Source organism: Stylophora pistillata, chromosome 1, assembly GCF_964205215.1.
Source record: "Stylophora pistillata chromosome 1, jaStyPist1.2, whole genome shotgun sequence".
Taxonomy (NCBI): domain Eukaryota; kingdom Metazoa; phylum Cnidaria; class Anthozoa; order Scleractinia; family Pocilloporidae; genus Stylophora; species Stylophora pistillata.
In genome coordinates, this window is record NC_142519.1 from 11,187,606 (window position 1) to 11,205,248 (window position 17,643).

The window sequence follows — 17,643 nt, forward strand, 5'->3', positions numbered from 1 at the left end:
TCTAAGCTGGCTCATTTATTTACCAGTTTTCGACATTAGAATATCCGGCTCTTGTTGTACAGTAAATAAAGTTGCTCCATGTTTTTATGGGCATTGTCTCACAATCAAACATTTTCTTCGTTAACTTTTTTATTACTCCACATTAAATTATCTTTTATCAAGTTTTCTTTCCAACTGACATCACCAGCTCAGTTCTTTTTGCTATCGGTTACCTACAAATTTTGGGATAGAAAAAAGATAAGAGCACAGTATTAGCCGTCGTTAGGATGCTTCACTATACTGAGTCCAGAACCTTTCGATTAAGTGTCGAAAACAATTAAAAGTAATAACCCTTTTCTCAACAATCCCAAAACGAAGAAAAAAGTAGCAGGGAGCCGATAAAAAGTCAAAGTAAGAACATCAAGCGCGGGAAAACACAATTCATGCGGGATTCGCAATTATTTTTAGTTTTGCATATGATTAGTGGAGAGGCAAGCGCGCAGTTTCTTACAAAAACATCGCGCGTTTTAAAACAAAAGCAACACAATCCCGCCGGCATTACTTAATTTCAACACTTAACTGAAAACTAAATGCTCCAGGCAACGTAGTCAGTAACATGCGAGGAGCAGGCGAAGGGGTAAGGTTGAGACCTTAAAAAAAAAACAGAGAATACGGCTGGAGCAAGAATTCTACGCGCATGAACCTCATGTTTCTTTTTAGGGGTCGGAGAACTTTGGTTGTGTGACGATAAAATTTACCTTATGCTCCCACAAGGCTCCGTAATATTTTTATGACGCTACCCCCTCACCCAACCCCCTTCATTGGTTGTCAATTTTTTTATACAAATATAGAGGCAAGACCGATACAATGTAGATAAGTTTTAAAACGAAGCACTATGTTTCGGCTGGCCAAACCAGCCGAAATATGGCTGTTGAGGCCCGCGCTCAACGCCCTAATTGAACAGCTGTTTCTCACCCGACATCCGGGCATATATACTTTAAAAAAAAACACTGTCCTTTTTTTCCAACGTGCATATAGTCGAGCTAATTTGAATCTTTCCGAAACTGTTTAATTTCACCTTTGTCCGCCTCCGGATCTTTTACCAAACGTCGATAATCGGTGGGCTTTCTTGTTTTATCTCAGCGGGTTTTTTTTTTTTGGTTTAGTTTTGCCTTGTTAGTTATTTTAGCCGGTTTGTCGGTATGCTGGTAACTTTCGCAACCTTAGCAGCATTGTGATTTTAGCCGTTAACGGATTGTTTTCAGAATAAAACGGGGACTTCTACGAAGATTCTGACCCTCGTCAAGTTCTTACCGACTTTGGGATAGGCTTCGCCAGGAACGCCTTTTCAATAGTGCTCCGTTTTTAAAATTATTTACGCCGTATCGGTCTCGCCTCTGTATTTCTATTCGTTATTTTGAGCCGATTAGATCACTGCTGATCCAACGTACAAGAGTAGGATTATCGTCCACGGTTGCTTTCCGAACATTTCACAATTTTTTTAGTCTTCCCTTTACACTCCGCTGGCAACAACTGATCCCCATTCCGTTCCTCCTGAAAACCATGCGGACCCCCCCCCCCTCCCCCACAAAAATCCTTTTTCCCAGGCGATAAAGACCGATCCCTAAAAGATAGTGTTTTACACATGACACCTTGATTAATCACAAGGACACTGCTTTGGCTCAAGGGCGCACTCTCTTGGTACATCTACAGGTACGACGGCAGCGGTTAACCTGGATGGAAAAGAAAAATTAAAACGTAATTGTGTGCAGTCAAGAAATAGCATATCTAATCTAAAGACGATATTTCCACTTTCTTCTCTTCGATACTTACTCAGCAAATTTCTCCAACGGACAGAATTCGCGACAGCCAGGTAGTGTCAGGGTGCGAAGTGGACTTTGACCGAATCGATAAATCACCCGAACGTCCAGTCTGGGCCTGAAAAAAGTTCGCTTCTTTGAATACTTTAGGATCAAGAGCTGAGCATAGCACTTTTCATTACAAAGTGTACAAATTTTTGGTTTTAAGCAAACAGCTTTCAAATTCAGTAAATGGTTTGAACCCGGGGGTAACATGTGAAGGTGTAGTTTGATCGTCCGGGTGAGTGTAGTCCTGAGAAGGACTGTTGTCGGTGGCAGTGACTGACGTTTCGACAACCTGTGCGGAAGTCATCATCAGAGTCAAGTGAATGATTGTTGTCAGTAGAATGTTCTTATTCCAGTTAGTGTGAAATGATCGGTTGGTTTTGCCGTGATGTTATTGGCTGTAAGACTCAAGTGACGTAAGTCGGTCGTGATTGGTCTGTTTCGGTCTGTCGGTAAAGTTAGGTTGTTCTTTTTCGGTCGTTTGTGATGTTTATGTCGTGAATGAGTCGTTTGTATGGGGCGGGTAGTTGTTGACATCTGTTTAGGGGAGTCTGTTCTAAGTTAGTAAACCAGCTTTCCAGAGTCAGTCGTTGAAAATAGTCAGTGCTGTAGGTTAGGCATTGCGCAGAGTCCCAGTCAATGTTGTGGTTGGTAAGTCGATGGTGTTCAGCAATGTGATTGCTGACATCACCTTTCCTCGTCGCCCGTCTGTGTTCAGTCAGTCTTGTTGTGAGGTTTCTGCCAGTCTCACCGATGTAGGAGGCTTGGCAGTCGGAACAATTGATCTTATAAATCGTTCCCTATCTGTTCCTCGGTTCGTCTTTGTCTTTAACGTTGGTTAGTAACTGACGTAGTGTGGTGATGGGTTTGTGGGCGACGCGGATATTGAAGGGTAGTAAGATGCGCGAGATGTTTTCAGACATGCCTTTTATGTACGGTATGGTTGCTGTAGTCGAAGGGGTTGCGGTGTCGTTTGTTTCGGTAGTGGTAGCGGGTCGGTGAGTGTTTCGTCGGATGAAGTCTTTGTTGTAGTTGTTCTTCGTAAAAACACAGTCTAGAAAAGACTGCCTTACCAGGCAGTCTTTTCTAGACTGCCTGGTAAGCCACAACGACAACTCATTACGAACGACAGTTTACAGGAAACCGACACACACCGACAGATTACTAGACGAGTCATCCTACAACCCTACATCACACAAAGCCACAACTATCAGAACTCTAACACGACGCGCACAACTAGTATGTGACTCGACAGACAGCTTATCCGACGAGAACAAATACCTTCACCGTGTTTTTACGAAGAACAACTACAACAAAGACTTCATCCGACGAAACACTCACCGACCCACTACCACTACCGAAACAAACGACACCGCAACCCCTTCGACTACAACAACCATACCGTACATAAAAGGCATGTCTGAAAACATCTCGCGCATCTTACTACCCTTCAATATCCGCGTCGCCCACAAACCCATCACCACACTACGTCAGTTACTAACCAACGTTAAAGACAAAGACGAACCGAGGAACAGACAGGGAACGATTTATAAGATCAATTGTTCCGACTGCCAAGCCTCCTACATCGGTGAAACTGGCAGAAACCTCACAACAAGACTGACTGAACACAGACGGGCGACGAGGAAAGGTGATGTCAGCAATCACATTGCTGAACACCATCGACTTACCAACCACAACATTGACTGGGACTCTGCGCAATGCCTAACCTACAGCACTGACTATTTTCAACGACTGACTCTGGAAAGCTGGTTTACTAACTTAGAACAGACTCCCCTAAACAGATGTCAACAACTACCCGCCCCATACAAACGACTCATTCACGACATAAACATCACAAACGACCGAAAAAGAACGACCTAACTTTACCGACAGACCGAAACAGACCAATCACGACCGACTTACGTCACTTGAGTCTTACAGCCAATAACATCACGGCAAAACCAACCGATCATTTCACACTAACTGGAATAAGAACATTCTACTGACAACAATCATTCACTTGACTCTGATGATGACTTCCGCACAGGTTGTCGAAACGTCAGTCACTGCCACCGACAACAGTCCTTCTCAGGACTACACTCACCCGGACGATCAGACTACACCTTCACAGCTTTCAAATTATTGGAAAATACTGCTATTCACCAGAGTTAATTCTGTATTCACAAATGGCCTTTTCCAGACTGCACTATTATTTTTTGATTTTACACCAGCATCAGTTCTTAAGAATTCAGTGTTCTTCGGTAGGTGAGGAGTGGAGTGAAAAATAAAAAAATGCGAACAACTGCAAATTGAAATTGACATGAGGTGCAAGTTACTGACATATTTATTTCCCACCGAGCTGCATTTTATGCTGTATACGTTTAATCGCAAAAATAACTGCAATGTACCATTTTTATCCGAATAACTCTGTCTACTGACTTACTTGCCATGCGCCCTCGATTCAAACAGTTCGAGAATGGCAGCGCTGGAATAATCCGGTGAAATTCCGTCGAAAACTTGAAGGGCGCTTAGAAATGCGGAGACTGTGGTGTCATGCTGAAAATTAAGACACCAATTACTTAATTAGTGTCACATCAAGAGTGGCTCGTGCCAGCCGGGAATTATTCAGTGTAGAATGGATCTTTACGAATTACTTTACCTTTAATTTCATTTACTTACAGCAGAATATAGATAGATTTTACGAACAGGCTCATCTGTAACCAGCTGGGTAAGTTTCATGTTCTTTATCATTTGTCCTACCAGTGCGCCTGTGTCGAACAAAAATCATCCAAAATTAACCTAACGACGAGATTTGGTAATTTTCTTTAAAAACAAAACTTGAATAATTTAGTAAGGGTGCTGGTAGCTTCTCCTGAGAAAATACACAACGTACTAAATACAGAATCCATTCGCTCCGACGAAGGGCTAACGCTCGAAACGTCAGCTTTTGCAATCGTTACGGTGGCCAATTTACCATTTCAACTCTGTTGATATATCCAAATTATTACTAAATACAGAGATGAGTGACCGCCGCTATCCTGGATCATGAGCCGGCTGTAGAAGGTAAGACAAAACCCTTTGCAATCTCACCGGCAAAGTATCATCCCCATATTGATTTATTGTTGTTGCTATTGTTGTTAAAGTGTTGTTGTTGTTGTCTATTCATTTATTGACTTCTCCACTACAAAGTATGGCAGGGGAACCGCAACAGCGGGTAGCCAGTTACTGCGGGCCCTGTCGTCGTTGTGTTTGGTGGTGAAAACTGACAAAAAAACGAAGGCATTCCAAGTTTCAAGGTATAATAACGCTAAGACAGCGCATTCCGTTAGTGCCGGTTATCACACTCTAATTACAATAATGCTATCAAAAGTTGTAGGAGGAAAGGGGAAACTTTTTTTAGAGTTAGAAATAAAAGAAGGAAAGTTTCATGCTTCATCTCTTTCTATCTCTCTAACATATCTGCTGTACTAACCTCCTGTGAGCCTAGCCTTCTCAATGGTGTTAAAGTTCCACATCATACCAAAATCAGCCACCTTTCCGATATCTTCATATGTTGTGCCGTTCAAAACCCAGTCAGGGAAAGGAAGACCGTGTGATTCCTGGTAATAAAGATTCAAAATTACAGATTTCAAGACTTCATGGGCCCCAATTAGCATTTGTAGCATTTGTAGTCTAGTGATAAGTTCTTCTTTTGAAGTAAGTTTGGAGCCTAAAAATTTTCTGCTGGTTATCGAAAGCAAATAATTTGTGTCACAGTGATGCATTGCTGAATGGCGTATTGATGCAGGCGAGCGCTCGGTACCTCTCTACAAAATGTGTAGCAGCCATCCTGTATTCCCAAGGAGTAAGTAGATTAAGAATAAAACGAGACTCCTACCAAGGAGGTAAGAGAGGAACAAGTGAGATACGGGGGAGGATGGTCAGAGCAAGCCATCTCCACACCCCTCTCTGCCCATTTTTACACAATCAGGATATGGTAATGCTATTCATTAGTAGTTTAAATGCTGCGGCTTATAATGTCAAGCTACAGTTTCCAATGATCATGCATCCTCGTTTCCGACAGAGAGAACCTGGGGAAGAAGACCAGTGATCTTACCTCTGAAATAAGAGGATCTCTGATTAAGAATGTTGTTGAAACATCGATGTTCTCGCCACTGTTTTCAGACACATAATCCAACATATCCTGATGGTATCAAGGGAGAAGCATCATCATGAATAATGCTTCTTTTCACTAAAGCAGACCGGAAAAATTTAAAGCAGCAACACTCACGCCAGCCTGCGCTCTAAAAGCCACACACAAAATTGAATTTTTGTATCAAATCAAATCCAACTTTATTTATCGAGGGTAGCACGAAACAGTTACAATACTGATAAACTTCTGAACCCCCCCTATATTAAATATATCCTATTTATATACTAAAAATAACCCATTGAATATCGAATATTCCTATTTGAAATCACATTTTCTTCATTTTTAAACTGCTTTATTCGATCTCTCATATTTCAAGGAAATGTTTATTTGAAACTAGTAATTCTAGAATGAGTAACCAGTTTAAAGTGTAAAAAAAAATCAAATTGTTGTACGCCAGTATTGAACCCTGTCGCGATTCGTGATGGAATCCACTTACCTTATACTGCAGTGACATTCTTATGTATCCCGGTTGTTTTTTGTCTTCATCATGAAGTTTAAAAAAGCGAGGGCAGTTGTAGTCAAATGGTCTGAGAAGCTGCAGTAAAAAATAGATTCCGTTTGAGACGTTTAATCCTCAGAACCATTATCACCTCGTTTCCACTACTTACAAGGCTCCGCAATTTGAAATAAGTAAGTATACCAACCAGCTAGAAGGTATTAGTATTAATGTGCTGCACTGGAAATCTAAGAATAAGTTAACTTAATCTTTGTTTGTAATCCATCAAATACTTTTGCTCGCACGCAAGTGGTCTTAACGCATCTCAGACCGAATATGCCTGAGCTAAAATTAAAGAATATCCGAGAAAATATCTTTAGTGATATTCCCCAACCTCGTTCACAGGGCCTTTTACCTTAGCTGGGGGTGGGGCGCCCAACTCCACTCCCAACTAAGGGAAAAGGCCCTGGGAACGAAGTAGTGATATTCCCCAATTTTCAAACCTTACGTCCATTACGATCAGTCTTCCTTAGCTTAAAATTTAACTCATGATGAAAGTGCTTTTTGAGGTTGTTAATTGCAGAAGAAGGAACATGTTTTTTTGTTCATTAAGCCAGGCCAGAGAACAATAAAAGTGAACATCTCACGCAGTGAACGGTAAGTTGTTTGCAAACATTTTTTCCCACGCGTTATAGATACATTTGAAGAGTAATGAACACAATAGCCTCCGTATACGCGAAAAAAATGCTCACCCTTCATTTGTCCTCGGATATTGTCTGTTCCTCGAGGCTCACAGTTTTCCTCGAGCTTCGTTCTCGGAAAATTGTTTGCATCTCAGAACAAATTATGTCCGCGGACAAATATTCGTGCATATTTTCGCGCCAAATGGAGGCTATTGTTTTAAGATATCCTTTAATTAGGTCGAACACCTTTCATTCGTATCAGGCATTTGCAAACTGTATGCTTACTTAACTGCACCCTAACCCCTTTCGTTCCCCCTTCCCCCTCCCCCTTGTTAACGGTATGAAGGGAAAAGAATGAAACACATTGTGTAGATTCATGTGACAGCTATCACAAAAAACGGACATGCGCAACTTAAGATGCTTACATAATCTTCATCCTTCGGGACCACGTGGATTCCAATTGGCTGCCAATCTAAATTATCCCGCCAAATCTGTAGATAGAAATAAAACAGATATGCTCTAATAAAACAAACACACTTGTCTACCACAACTTTGCAATGAGATGTACAACTATAAGCTTTAATTAAGCACATCTTAGTAGCAATGCCGAACGACAACTGAATCACTTGCTTCTTAAAAGTGTTTGGTTAATGTACGGCGATTTCAGATATTTATTTCGCAGTTGCCGCCGAAGTGTCGAAATACGTAATTTTCCTTGAGAGCTTTCGATTCTAGACTCTATCGTTTACCTGGTGACCATGTGGCGGGTACAAGCCATTGAGCTGCGTCTGCGCGCTCATTAAACAGCGGTCTAAATCCGAACTGCGAATGTAGATCTGTGCCAAGGTAAAATATGGAGAACGAAATGTCACCCAAGTTTAACGCTTTTTCGATCCATTTTCTCTAACCTCAGCTAGCGGATGCCAGTCGCGCACACGAAAAAGGAGAGTTAAAGAAGTGGTGTCAAAAACATTTTTTTTCGTAAAATCCAACCCACTCAGCATGACGCGAATATATCAAAAATCTCTTTTGCTTTTGCGTTTTCCTTTCCTTTTAAATAAGATTGCAAAAATAATTTTGAATAGCCTAACGTAACTTCAGCATCTGATAAATGAAGGTAATGACATGATTTTGAGTGCAATTTGTCACAACCTTCCATCCGTATCACACGAAAAATGCACTTGTTTTCAGCCAATCAGACGCGCGTAATTTTGTCATCTATATTTTTAAGTAGGGAAAAGAAATTCCTGCGGTGGTCTTTGCATAGTCTAACTTGATAGACAGTGTAAAAACAGAGAGCGGAATTCGATAATGATAATGTACAATTATCAAAGAAACATGCAAAACATAACCCTAGTAATTTTTTTTGTTTCTGTATGATAATACACACAGCTGTCACTTTCCAATCTGCGTGCAATTTCTTTTCCTAACGTCATCTCTTAACTGTGCATGAGCCGTGAGTTAAATTAGAGACATTTATGGACAACGTTCTGATTAGCTGAGTTTGCACCAGACTGTCGCAGACAAAGAAACCATAATTATGTGTGACTATTCACCGAAAAAATATTTGGGGGACACTAACACAACTACCAACCTCTTTGTTGATAAAAGTGGAGTTTAGTAGCTTGTAATGTTTAACGTATCGCCTCTTGAGGAATTTACCAAGAGCGTATTCCTGACGCATTCCTTTCTAGATGGTTGACAAAAACGAACGATTCATGATCATGAAGTCAAAACATGAACTCAATTCTATGCAGTTGACAGTGGTGGTTTGCATTATCTTAGGAGGCAGCCGGACAGAGCTGAGGTTCTTGATCAAAATGGGTGCAAGTGATCTATCTCTTTGTCATGACTAAGGAATGATTCACAGTCGTAATAAAACAATTTCGGACAAGCCTCCAAACGCCAATAAGATACTGAGCGTAGGAAGAAATAATCACAGAAAAAGCCGCATAACCCCGTGCAGCAGGGACATGAAGTAGTAACATGTTGCAGGGGAAAAATGCAGGAGCATGATATTCGTGGGGACAAACCTCTATCTGCGCAGCACACAAGGTTTATCCCTGAAACATGTCCCACATGGTTGCCGATTTCCAAAGTATTAATGAAGATCAAACTAAAATATCGAAAAAAGAGGGTAAGTTTCTAAAGAAACTGTGGTGCTGTGTCGGTGGGGGTAACAAGGTAATTTGGTTTTATCAGCTAAGTTGATAACGTAAATTGGCCACCGTAAAGAGTTTAAAAGCTGATGTTTCGAGCGTTAGCTCTTCGTCAGAGCGAATGGAGGAATTTTGGGTTGTGTGTGTGTTTATATGCAGAAAGTGGAATTACGCTATTGGTTGGAACAAACGGAATGCTAGATCTTTAACGATGTAAGAAGGACGCATCAAAACCAGTCGCTAAAACACTTTAATCTCCCTAATCATTCTAAGCAGCATATGGTAGTCGGTGGTCTTTCATTGCATTAAGGTAGCTCGGAAAGCCGCAAAACTCCTCAAAGTTTATCTTTCAAATCGGCACTCTTAATCCCATAGGTATCAACGAACGCCTTTCATTCTACTAATTTATTCTTTGTTTTATCGTCACGGCCATGTTCCCAGCAAAAGCGTAGCTCCACTTTCTGCATACAAACACACAGAACCCATAACTCCTCCATTCGCTCTGACGAAGGGCTAACGCTCGAAACATCAGCTTTTAAACTCTTTACGGTGGCCAATTTACATTATCAAATTAGTTGATAAAACCGAATTAAAATATTGAAAGTTTTGTTTGATTTAACAATCCTTAGCATTAGTAAATAAGAAAAAAGGTAAACAAAACTGACTTGTGTGAGCATGCCCATTCCTTGAGGCCAAACATCTTCTTGGTGGGGATCATTTGGGTAGATATGAGTTGGTGACCGGTCTCCGTGGCGATAAACCTACGAGAGAGAGAGAGAAAAAAAAAACTTAAGTATTCATTTTGCAGTTATTTCGTTTGTTCTTTTTTCTCCATTCTTCAATCCATCAAACTTTTAGTCGTCCAGACAGCGATTGATTGGACCATCTGATATCCAACGCACGCTCGTTGAATGATTGTCAGAACTGATAAAATAAAGGATAAACATTGTTTCAATTATTATATGTTCAGCGCATATGTCAACGCAACGTAAAGCCTTTCTGATATTTCTCCTCGAGTTTTTCTCCAGGAGAACTTAAAGTGGAGCTAACTCAAGCTGGGAGCGGCTATGGAAAGATAATGAGAGAATTGCTGTTTACCTTAGAAATGTTTTTTCCTTATAATAGAAGGGGCAAAATGTTTTCTTACTGATTTCGCCCAAAACGGGACGCCATTGTTACAAAACAAACAGAAATTTCTTTACCTTGGCAGCCGTTGCTAAGCGATTTTCAGCCAATCATTTTCAAGTAATTTTGCCCGGGGCAATTACAAAAATTAAGAAAAAATGCCCTCTGTCTTGACCATTCACAATTCAGTAATTTTGCCCCTTATATGATAAATGACATAATACTTGGCAGGTGGTTGTTTAACTTTTGGTGTTATCTAAAACGTCTTTTTCAGTTTCCTTCTAGATGAACAAAACTCCAAAGGTTGTCTGCCAACTTTTATCAACCTGTCTTGCCTCTATGAAGAAGGAAGGAGGTTGGGGAGAGGTTAATGAGAAATGATACTAATCATTTGACTCAGAATAACTCAGATGTAAAATAGCAAACTTTTTCATCTATTGTTTTAATTATTTTCGAGAACATATAGGATGGACGCTGGTAGCCTTCGCTAGACTTCAACAAAACATACGGTATTTTTTAGTGGAAATCTAACAAAGGTAGGTGTTCTTTTTCAAACAAAAAAGGGAGCATTTTCTGGTATGGAGATGTGAAAAAATTTCTCTGGAAACAAGGCGCCATGGAGGCCGTAATGCAAACTTTCAAGTTCGGTTCTTGGTTTTCAGCCCCCCATGAAAACGAACCCCCAAATAGTTCTGCAGAAATCCTTAATATTTCACAATATGCATAGAGTCTGTGCCAGTTCAAGCCAGAAAGTCTTAAGCAACAGCCAATTCAACAGATGAACTGACTTTGCAACGAGTGTGAAGTTCCTCTAGCTAAGTGACCAAAGTATAGACGGAGGTTTCTTACCGCGTTCACCATGACTAATTTTCGTTCACGGCCGCATGCCACAAGTGTTGGTTGTTGAAACCAACACAGAAGCAGGACGATGAAAAGGATAAAATGGCGAGCCATGTAGATAAGAGTGTAGCCCTCAAGATCGCTTGAGCAAATAAGCACTGTCCCGCTTGTGGTACCGGTTATAAAAGCTCACAAAGCACTGCCAGTTTCCAAGCAACTTTTCGAAATGCCAAATATTCTTTAACTCTTCTCAGCGAAATTGGATCAAGGACAATTATCTTATCATGTAGGTTATTGTTCGTCAAATTCTTAGTTTTAATTTCTGTAGTTCAGTTTTTTTCTTTTAAGAAAGGAAAGACGTTTAACTCGCTTACGTCAAGAGAAACTTCCTATAATATCTTTTAGATCGTTTTCCTTCTTTCAACTATTCAAGTCTGTACGCCAGACTTGAGTTAAAACAAAGCAACCTTGTTATTTTTTTTTACAAGCAAAATAGAATTAAATCTGAAGATTAGTAATGCTTTTTAAGGGACAACTTTTTGTTTACCACAGTCTTTCCATTTCAGAAGAGACAAACTATAGAACTGCGAAAAAAAACGCCGACACTGCTAGAAGTTTTTTTTCGGTCAGTGTTGATCATGATTATAACCATGGACAATAATCGGGTCCCTCCCAAGAATAACCAAGCAACACAACAACTGAAAAGTTAGTCTGGCATGATTATGTCGTGCGACAGTTGGTGCCGCAGGCAAAAGGAATAACTTACTCAGTGAGAGCAACCCAAACCTCCTGTGTGATCTTAAGGTTTAAACCCTATTTGGTCGACCATCTTTGTACTGCATGTTGTGCTACTATATAAAAATACGACCTTCAATACTGAGTAACATTACGGAATAACTGGTTGGGAGACTTAACGCGTTTTATTTCTCGCTTTTATTTTCTTCCATTATTTTTTTTTTTTTTTCGCACCTTTTTAAGATACTTCTGCAAGGAAAAGCTTCGTTTTTTTTTAACCATCGTCCTGAGATGATTGCAATATGTGAGAGATGTTTATCGTCTTCTGTAATACTCCGAAAGCAGCACCGGGAAACATCGGGTCCAAAAAAATTAAGTCCAGATCGGAATTCTATTGTTAGTCACTCACTCACTCACTCATCTCGACGACATGTGGCTGTGCCTCCTGTACGAAGCAGTAGCCACAAAAATGGCTTTATCCTCGCCGAAAACAACTTCATTTGAGTCTATACATCTTTTCATCAGTATGCATATTCTCCATACTGTTCTCTATACATTTCCTAAGGTGCTGACAAGGAGAATTTCTTTGACAATCAAGAACTTTTTTAGTTGGTGATCATTCCCTTTAATCTCCTGACCTTCACGTTTAATTCAGGGTGATATTTTAGGGAGAAATTAGATGCTAGTCACTCGGTGAAACAAGGAATGCAAGACAATTTCCACAACGAATGCGCTTAGCTTGCTTTCAAGTTCTTTGGAAAGACAAAAACAAATAAATAAAGAAGAACATTTCCAGGTAGAAGCTTTATTTACTTACCGCGGTACAGTCTCTACTCTTTCTTTAACATGAAGTATATGAAGTTACATATGGATATATATATTTTACTGGAGAATCTTACACACTACAAAGAAGTCTGCATTCTGCATTCAATATTGGTACTCTATACTATAAATGCGTTTTTTTTTTCTCAGAACTTAATTGACCACTAGGTGGTGAACATGTCTCGCTAAAACAACAGCTTGGCTTGATATAGCAGCCTGCTCCCTAATATCTGCTAAAAATATATTTACTTTCCTCCCCTTTGCTCAGAGCGTTTGGTTCCAAAAAAATTCCAGATCAATCAAGCGAAGGTGGTAACCATAAAAGATGGCCAAAGAAGTAGCAAATTTTGCAAAAACCAACAACGAAAAATAATTCTCAAAAAGAAAAAAGTGAACAGAACACTCTTGATATTAACAAATCAACAGTGGTTTAGCGTGGTTTGTATTATCGACGACATTCGTCATCCCCGTGGTCAAAAAATGTTGTGGACCCACGAGGCAGCCACAAATTTTGACCCCTGTAATGGCGAATATCGCTGTCGATAAGAGTACAGACCACGTTAAACCACTGTTGATTGATTTTTACCACTATGACGGCATCAAAATTTCCTTGTCATCAACGTTTGAGAACTGATACAGGCATCGCGTGGCACGTTGACGCGAGTAGCGTTGTCTGTTCTCTGATTGACAACAGCAAATTGGCCAATCAAATTGTGACATTACTACCAATTGTGGTAAAAAAATACTTTGATTGAAAAACCTATACTTGTCATCTCAAAAAAAAAAAAAAAAAAAAAAAAAAAAGATAGGGAAAAAGAAAAAAATCACCTGAATACTGCTCAAATTCAACAACTTTCTTATTCTGAATACTCGTTTTCCAAAGAGCAAAAGGAAGGACTACTGTATAACTAATGATCAAAAAATATTGCATATGCGAAAACCTATACGACAGGAGGATAAAGAACTCCCTAACTCAGTCGCAATTGTAATAAGATCAATAACAAAATATCCATACTGTGTGCCTAATTATAACGTTTCTGTCGCTGTAAACTTACGAAATCGCACAACGGTAGCCGCGTTTAGAACGCACTTCTGACACGTTTTGGAAGCGCGCCACACTCGTTTTCGAATCTCCGATTGTGCATTGCTAAGACACAAGTCGCTTTCTAAATAATTTTGAGTACATTTGCGAATATAATACAATAAGCAATAGGGCGATAATACCCAGACTGCGCGTCATAATTAAGGAAAAAAAACAGAGTTGTAATAAGCAATAGATTGCCAAAATTACAAGCCCGATTTTTCATGAAAAGAATTTTGTCGCGTCTGTTTCATTCTAGCTGACTAGTTGCCACAAATGAGTTATTATTAGCTACAAAATCGAAGTGTGCGTTACACCTCTTTACTTTAAAGATGTTACTTCATCACTTAAAGCAGGCTAGTTTAATGCTAGCTACAACGAAGTCACTGAAAAAGTAACCCTAGAGAAATACGGGGCTCTATCCTGTATTTCTCGAATTATCAACTGAACAATAACAAAACTTAAAGACAGGCCAACCAAAATATCACGCCTTCATGACTGAATTAAGCTTAAGAAAAGAAAAAGTTATTTTTCACGACCCAAAATCTTTTATGTCAGTTATTTTGTTACAGTCAACAACTGGAGGCAGAATAAAATAAGAAATTGAGCAATCTCAACTGACTGTTCAACAATCATTAGAGAATGCACCGAACCATTGAGGGCAACAAGCAACAATGATTATTGCCGCATTTTAAGAAGTACAAGTGGTATTGCAAAAATCGGACATAATCTTACCTAAGACAGTCCACAGCCTGCGATGATCCCTTTGATCAACTTTCAGACTTGGCGTTCAGGTAACCATTAACAACTTTCCTTCAAAAAGTTTAGGGGAACTCTCCCTCTTTGTTCCTTGACAATAATTACGGTTTAAACCAAGATTGGTTTCCCCCATTTTCATCCAAATCCCAATGCCTTGCGAAAGCAATGCATTTTGTGCCTGGTTCTCAGTGCTTTGAAGACATTATGTCCAAAGCTGGCCTGAGACCAAAGCTAAGAAGTACATGTGGTATCTGCCACACCCTAACCTGGAGGGTGTGAAAAAAATTGAATAAGGTAGTCCTCAAATCCTTAAACTACCATTCTAATACCTATTGTGTAAATCACACCTAACTATATACTACCTTAAAAGGAAACATATATTCACAGTTCCTTTTGCCACCATTGCAATCTAGCACACCTTATCTTTAAAACAAGCAAAAGTAAATGAGGCAATATACAAAGCTTCACACTGCAGTTATGCAACTACTAAGCAGATCTCTAGCATGTTACAATCACTACACATCTAATTTTTTAAAATATTCTTTTAAGCTGAAACCTTAGGCGCAATGCTTGAAAACAATAACTAATTCCATTAACTCAGTCGTTCAAACTATAGACATGCCCATAACCAGTAAAAAAAAAAAGTAACAGTAAGGGATAATCAAGAGATAACTTCAGGGAAGCCCTTTAAACTGTTAGAAGTTAGAAAAGATCTTTGGGTTCTATATCACATTGTCTTCATGGGTCTAAGAAGAGACACAAGTATGGAGAAGAAAGTCAAATGATGGGTAGACAGACAGACAGACAGACTAACAGAGGGACAGACAGACAGACAGACTAACAGAGGGACAGACAGACAGACAGACTAACAGAGGGACAGACAGACAGACTAACAGAGGGACAGACAGACAGACTAACAGAGGGACAGACAGACAGACTAACAGAGGGACAGACAGACAGACTAATGGAGGGACACAGACAGACTGACAGACAGACTAACAGAGGGACAGACAGACAGACAGACTAACAGAGGGACAGACAGACAGACAGACTAACAGAGAGACACAGACAGACTGACAGACAGACTAACAGAGGGACAGACAGACAAACAGAGGGACAGACAGACAGACTAACAGAGGGACAGACAGATTAATCACTGATACATCATTGTACAAATAGTGCATTGTGCTATCAGAGAAAAAGAGAAATTTGTCTCACAAGAAACCTAAAAGTGGCATAAGAAATGGGAAAGGAAAACAACAATGTGTAACAATTCAGTAAGAAACTTAAGGACAGAGGTTCAATTAACCCAAATATCTTTTCTAACCAATTTTAAGGCTTCCATTGTTCTAGGAACTTACCCTCCTCAAGGGCAAGTCATATTTTGATCCAGTGATCGAGCGAATGACTTGTTCAAGTTCTCCAATCGACTGTTGAACTCCTCTTGAATCCCAGCAAATGTCTGCTGCAGTACTGATGTTGGCTTGACTCCCCCCACTACATCCACTTTTTCATCTTCATCTTCATCCTCTTTTGCTGCATTTCTTTCCTTTGTTGACTTTTTCTTCTCTTCAAAGAATTCATCCAGATCACTCTCTTCTTTTTTCTCTTTTCCCTTTTCTACTTCACCCTTCTTGGAATTATCAGGGGTTGCTGATTTACTGGGTGTTTTACTTGGTGGAGAAGAGCTCCCTCCTCTGGCCTGTTTCTCTGATAATGAAGTCTGCTTCTGCTCTGTCTCTATCAAAGCACTACTCTTTGCCATATCAGGAACCAGGCCATTCTGGTAGAGGCTTCTAAAGGCATACTCAGGCAGGTTCCTTTCTGTTAGTCCAGCTGCAGCAGCAGCAGCAGCAGCTCCAAAATCAAAGGGTGATGGACTGGGAAATGGAGCAGGGTAACCAAATGGAAACTTCAGAAAGTGCAGCCTCTCAGCTGGGCTCAGGAGCCCTGATTGAGCGGCCAACAGTGGGTTAAGCTGAGAACGCAACATGTCCGGATTGTTGAGCCATCGCCTCATGGCCAAAGCAGCTGTGTAGGGATCACTTCCTAAGCAGTAAGGATTGTGAATGTCAAAGGGATTCCTTAGGTGCTGCAGATCATGAAGCATATCGACACGTGGAAACATGACATCAGGATACATCAATTCTGGGGGAAAGGCACAAAGTCCAGGAAACTGGGAAGCCATGTTTCCAAGATTCACAAGACCCTGAGCTGCATCAAGTCTGCTGTCATGGTTGTTTAATAGTCTTCTACCAGGAACCTCAGAAGACTGGGTACATTCGTCTTTCTTCTTACCATTTTCTACTTTCACTTCAGGAACAGTGGGTAGGTTATTTCTGAAGAACAAAGATCTGTGGTCTACACCATCTCGTAAGAACAATTCAGCATCTGCTAAGCTGCGAGAACGTTTCCTAGTGGAATCTTTGTCTTCGGCCATCATAGAATCCATAAAAGCAGCAGCTCGTTTCCGATCCATCCTGTGGGGATTTACAAAAGGGTTGTTTATACCAGATAGGAGACGTTCTGATGCTGGCCTTCCATCAACATCTTGGGAGTTGCTGCTCGATGGTGGAGAAACCTCACTGCCATCACTACGTACATCTGAATCTGTAAGTAACATTTTTCCTCCTTGGCTGGAGTCTGGAGATGGGTGGCCAGAGTCAGTAGAAGTTGTAGGTGATGCTAGCGGACTGACAGCAGCAGAACGAGTTTCAGACATTGAAAAGTGACGGCTGATGGGCATGGAATGTAACATTCCAGTCAAAGGAAGACCAGTCCTTCTAAAATTAAACAAGGAAAAAGACAAAAAAAGGAGGTCAACAATGTAGCAGTAATTGTATTGGTTGATGAACAGGAAGGAGTATCAGTAGCTCATATGATGGGCAAGGGTGATGAATGTGTCTACATTTCAGGTACAACATTTTTATTACCAATTAAGACATATTAATTTCTCTCAGCCAGCAA

General features: G+C 40.3%; 2 protein-coding genes across 4 annotated transcripts in view; both read right to left on the minus strand.

The window, feature by feature from the left end:
* On the minus strand, positions 1–16,170 carry LOC148741210 (testicular acid phosphatase homolog). Its single transcript, XM_088736598.1, has 13 exons — positions 16,038–16,170; positions 9,980–10,075; positions 8,750–8,845; positions 7,905–7,991; positions 7,581–7,646; positions 6,473–6,571; positions 5,941–6,027; positions 5,317–5,443; positions 4,524–4,612; positions 4,288–4,400; positions 1,813–1,917; positions 1,632–1,712; positions 1–212 (listed from the first exon to the last, which is right to left on the minus strand). The coding sequence occupies exons 2-12, from the start codon at positions 9,995–9,997 to the stop codon at positions 1,637–1,639; spliced, it is 963 nt and encodes a 320-aa protein (XP_088592724.1). The 5' UTR covers positions 9,998–10,075; positions 16,038–16,170; the 3' UTR covers positions 1–212; positions 1,632–1,636.
* Positions 12,804–17,643, minus strand: part of LOC111336994 (uncharacterized) — a 24,433-nt gene continuing 19,593 nt past the window's right edge. For 2 of the 3 annotated variants that reach the window (XM_022943196.2, XM_022943197.2), the window contains one exon: positions 12,804–17,459. In XM_022943196.2, the coding sequence (XP_022798931.2) occupies positions 16,043–17,459 (1,417 nt within the window). In that variant the 3' untranslated portion in view covers positions 12,804–16,042. The remainder of the gene's footprint in view (positions 17,460–17,643) is intronic. The other variant, XM_088736581.1, reaches the window with a different exon arrangement.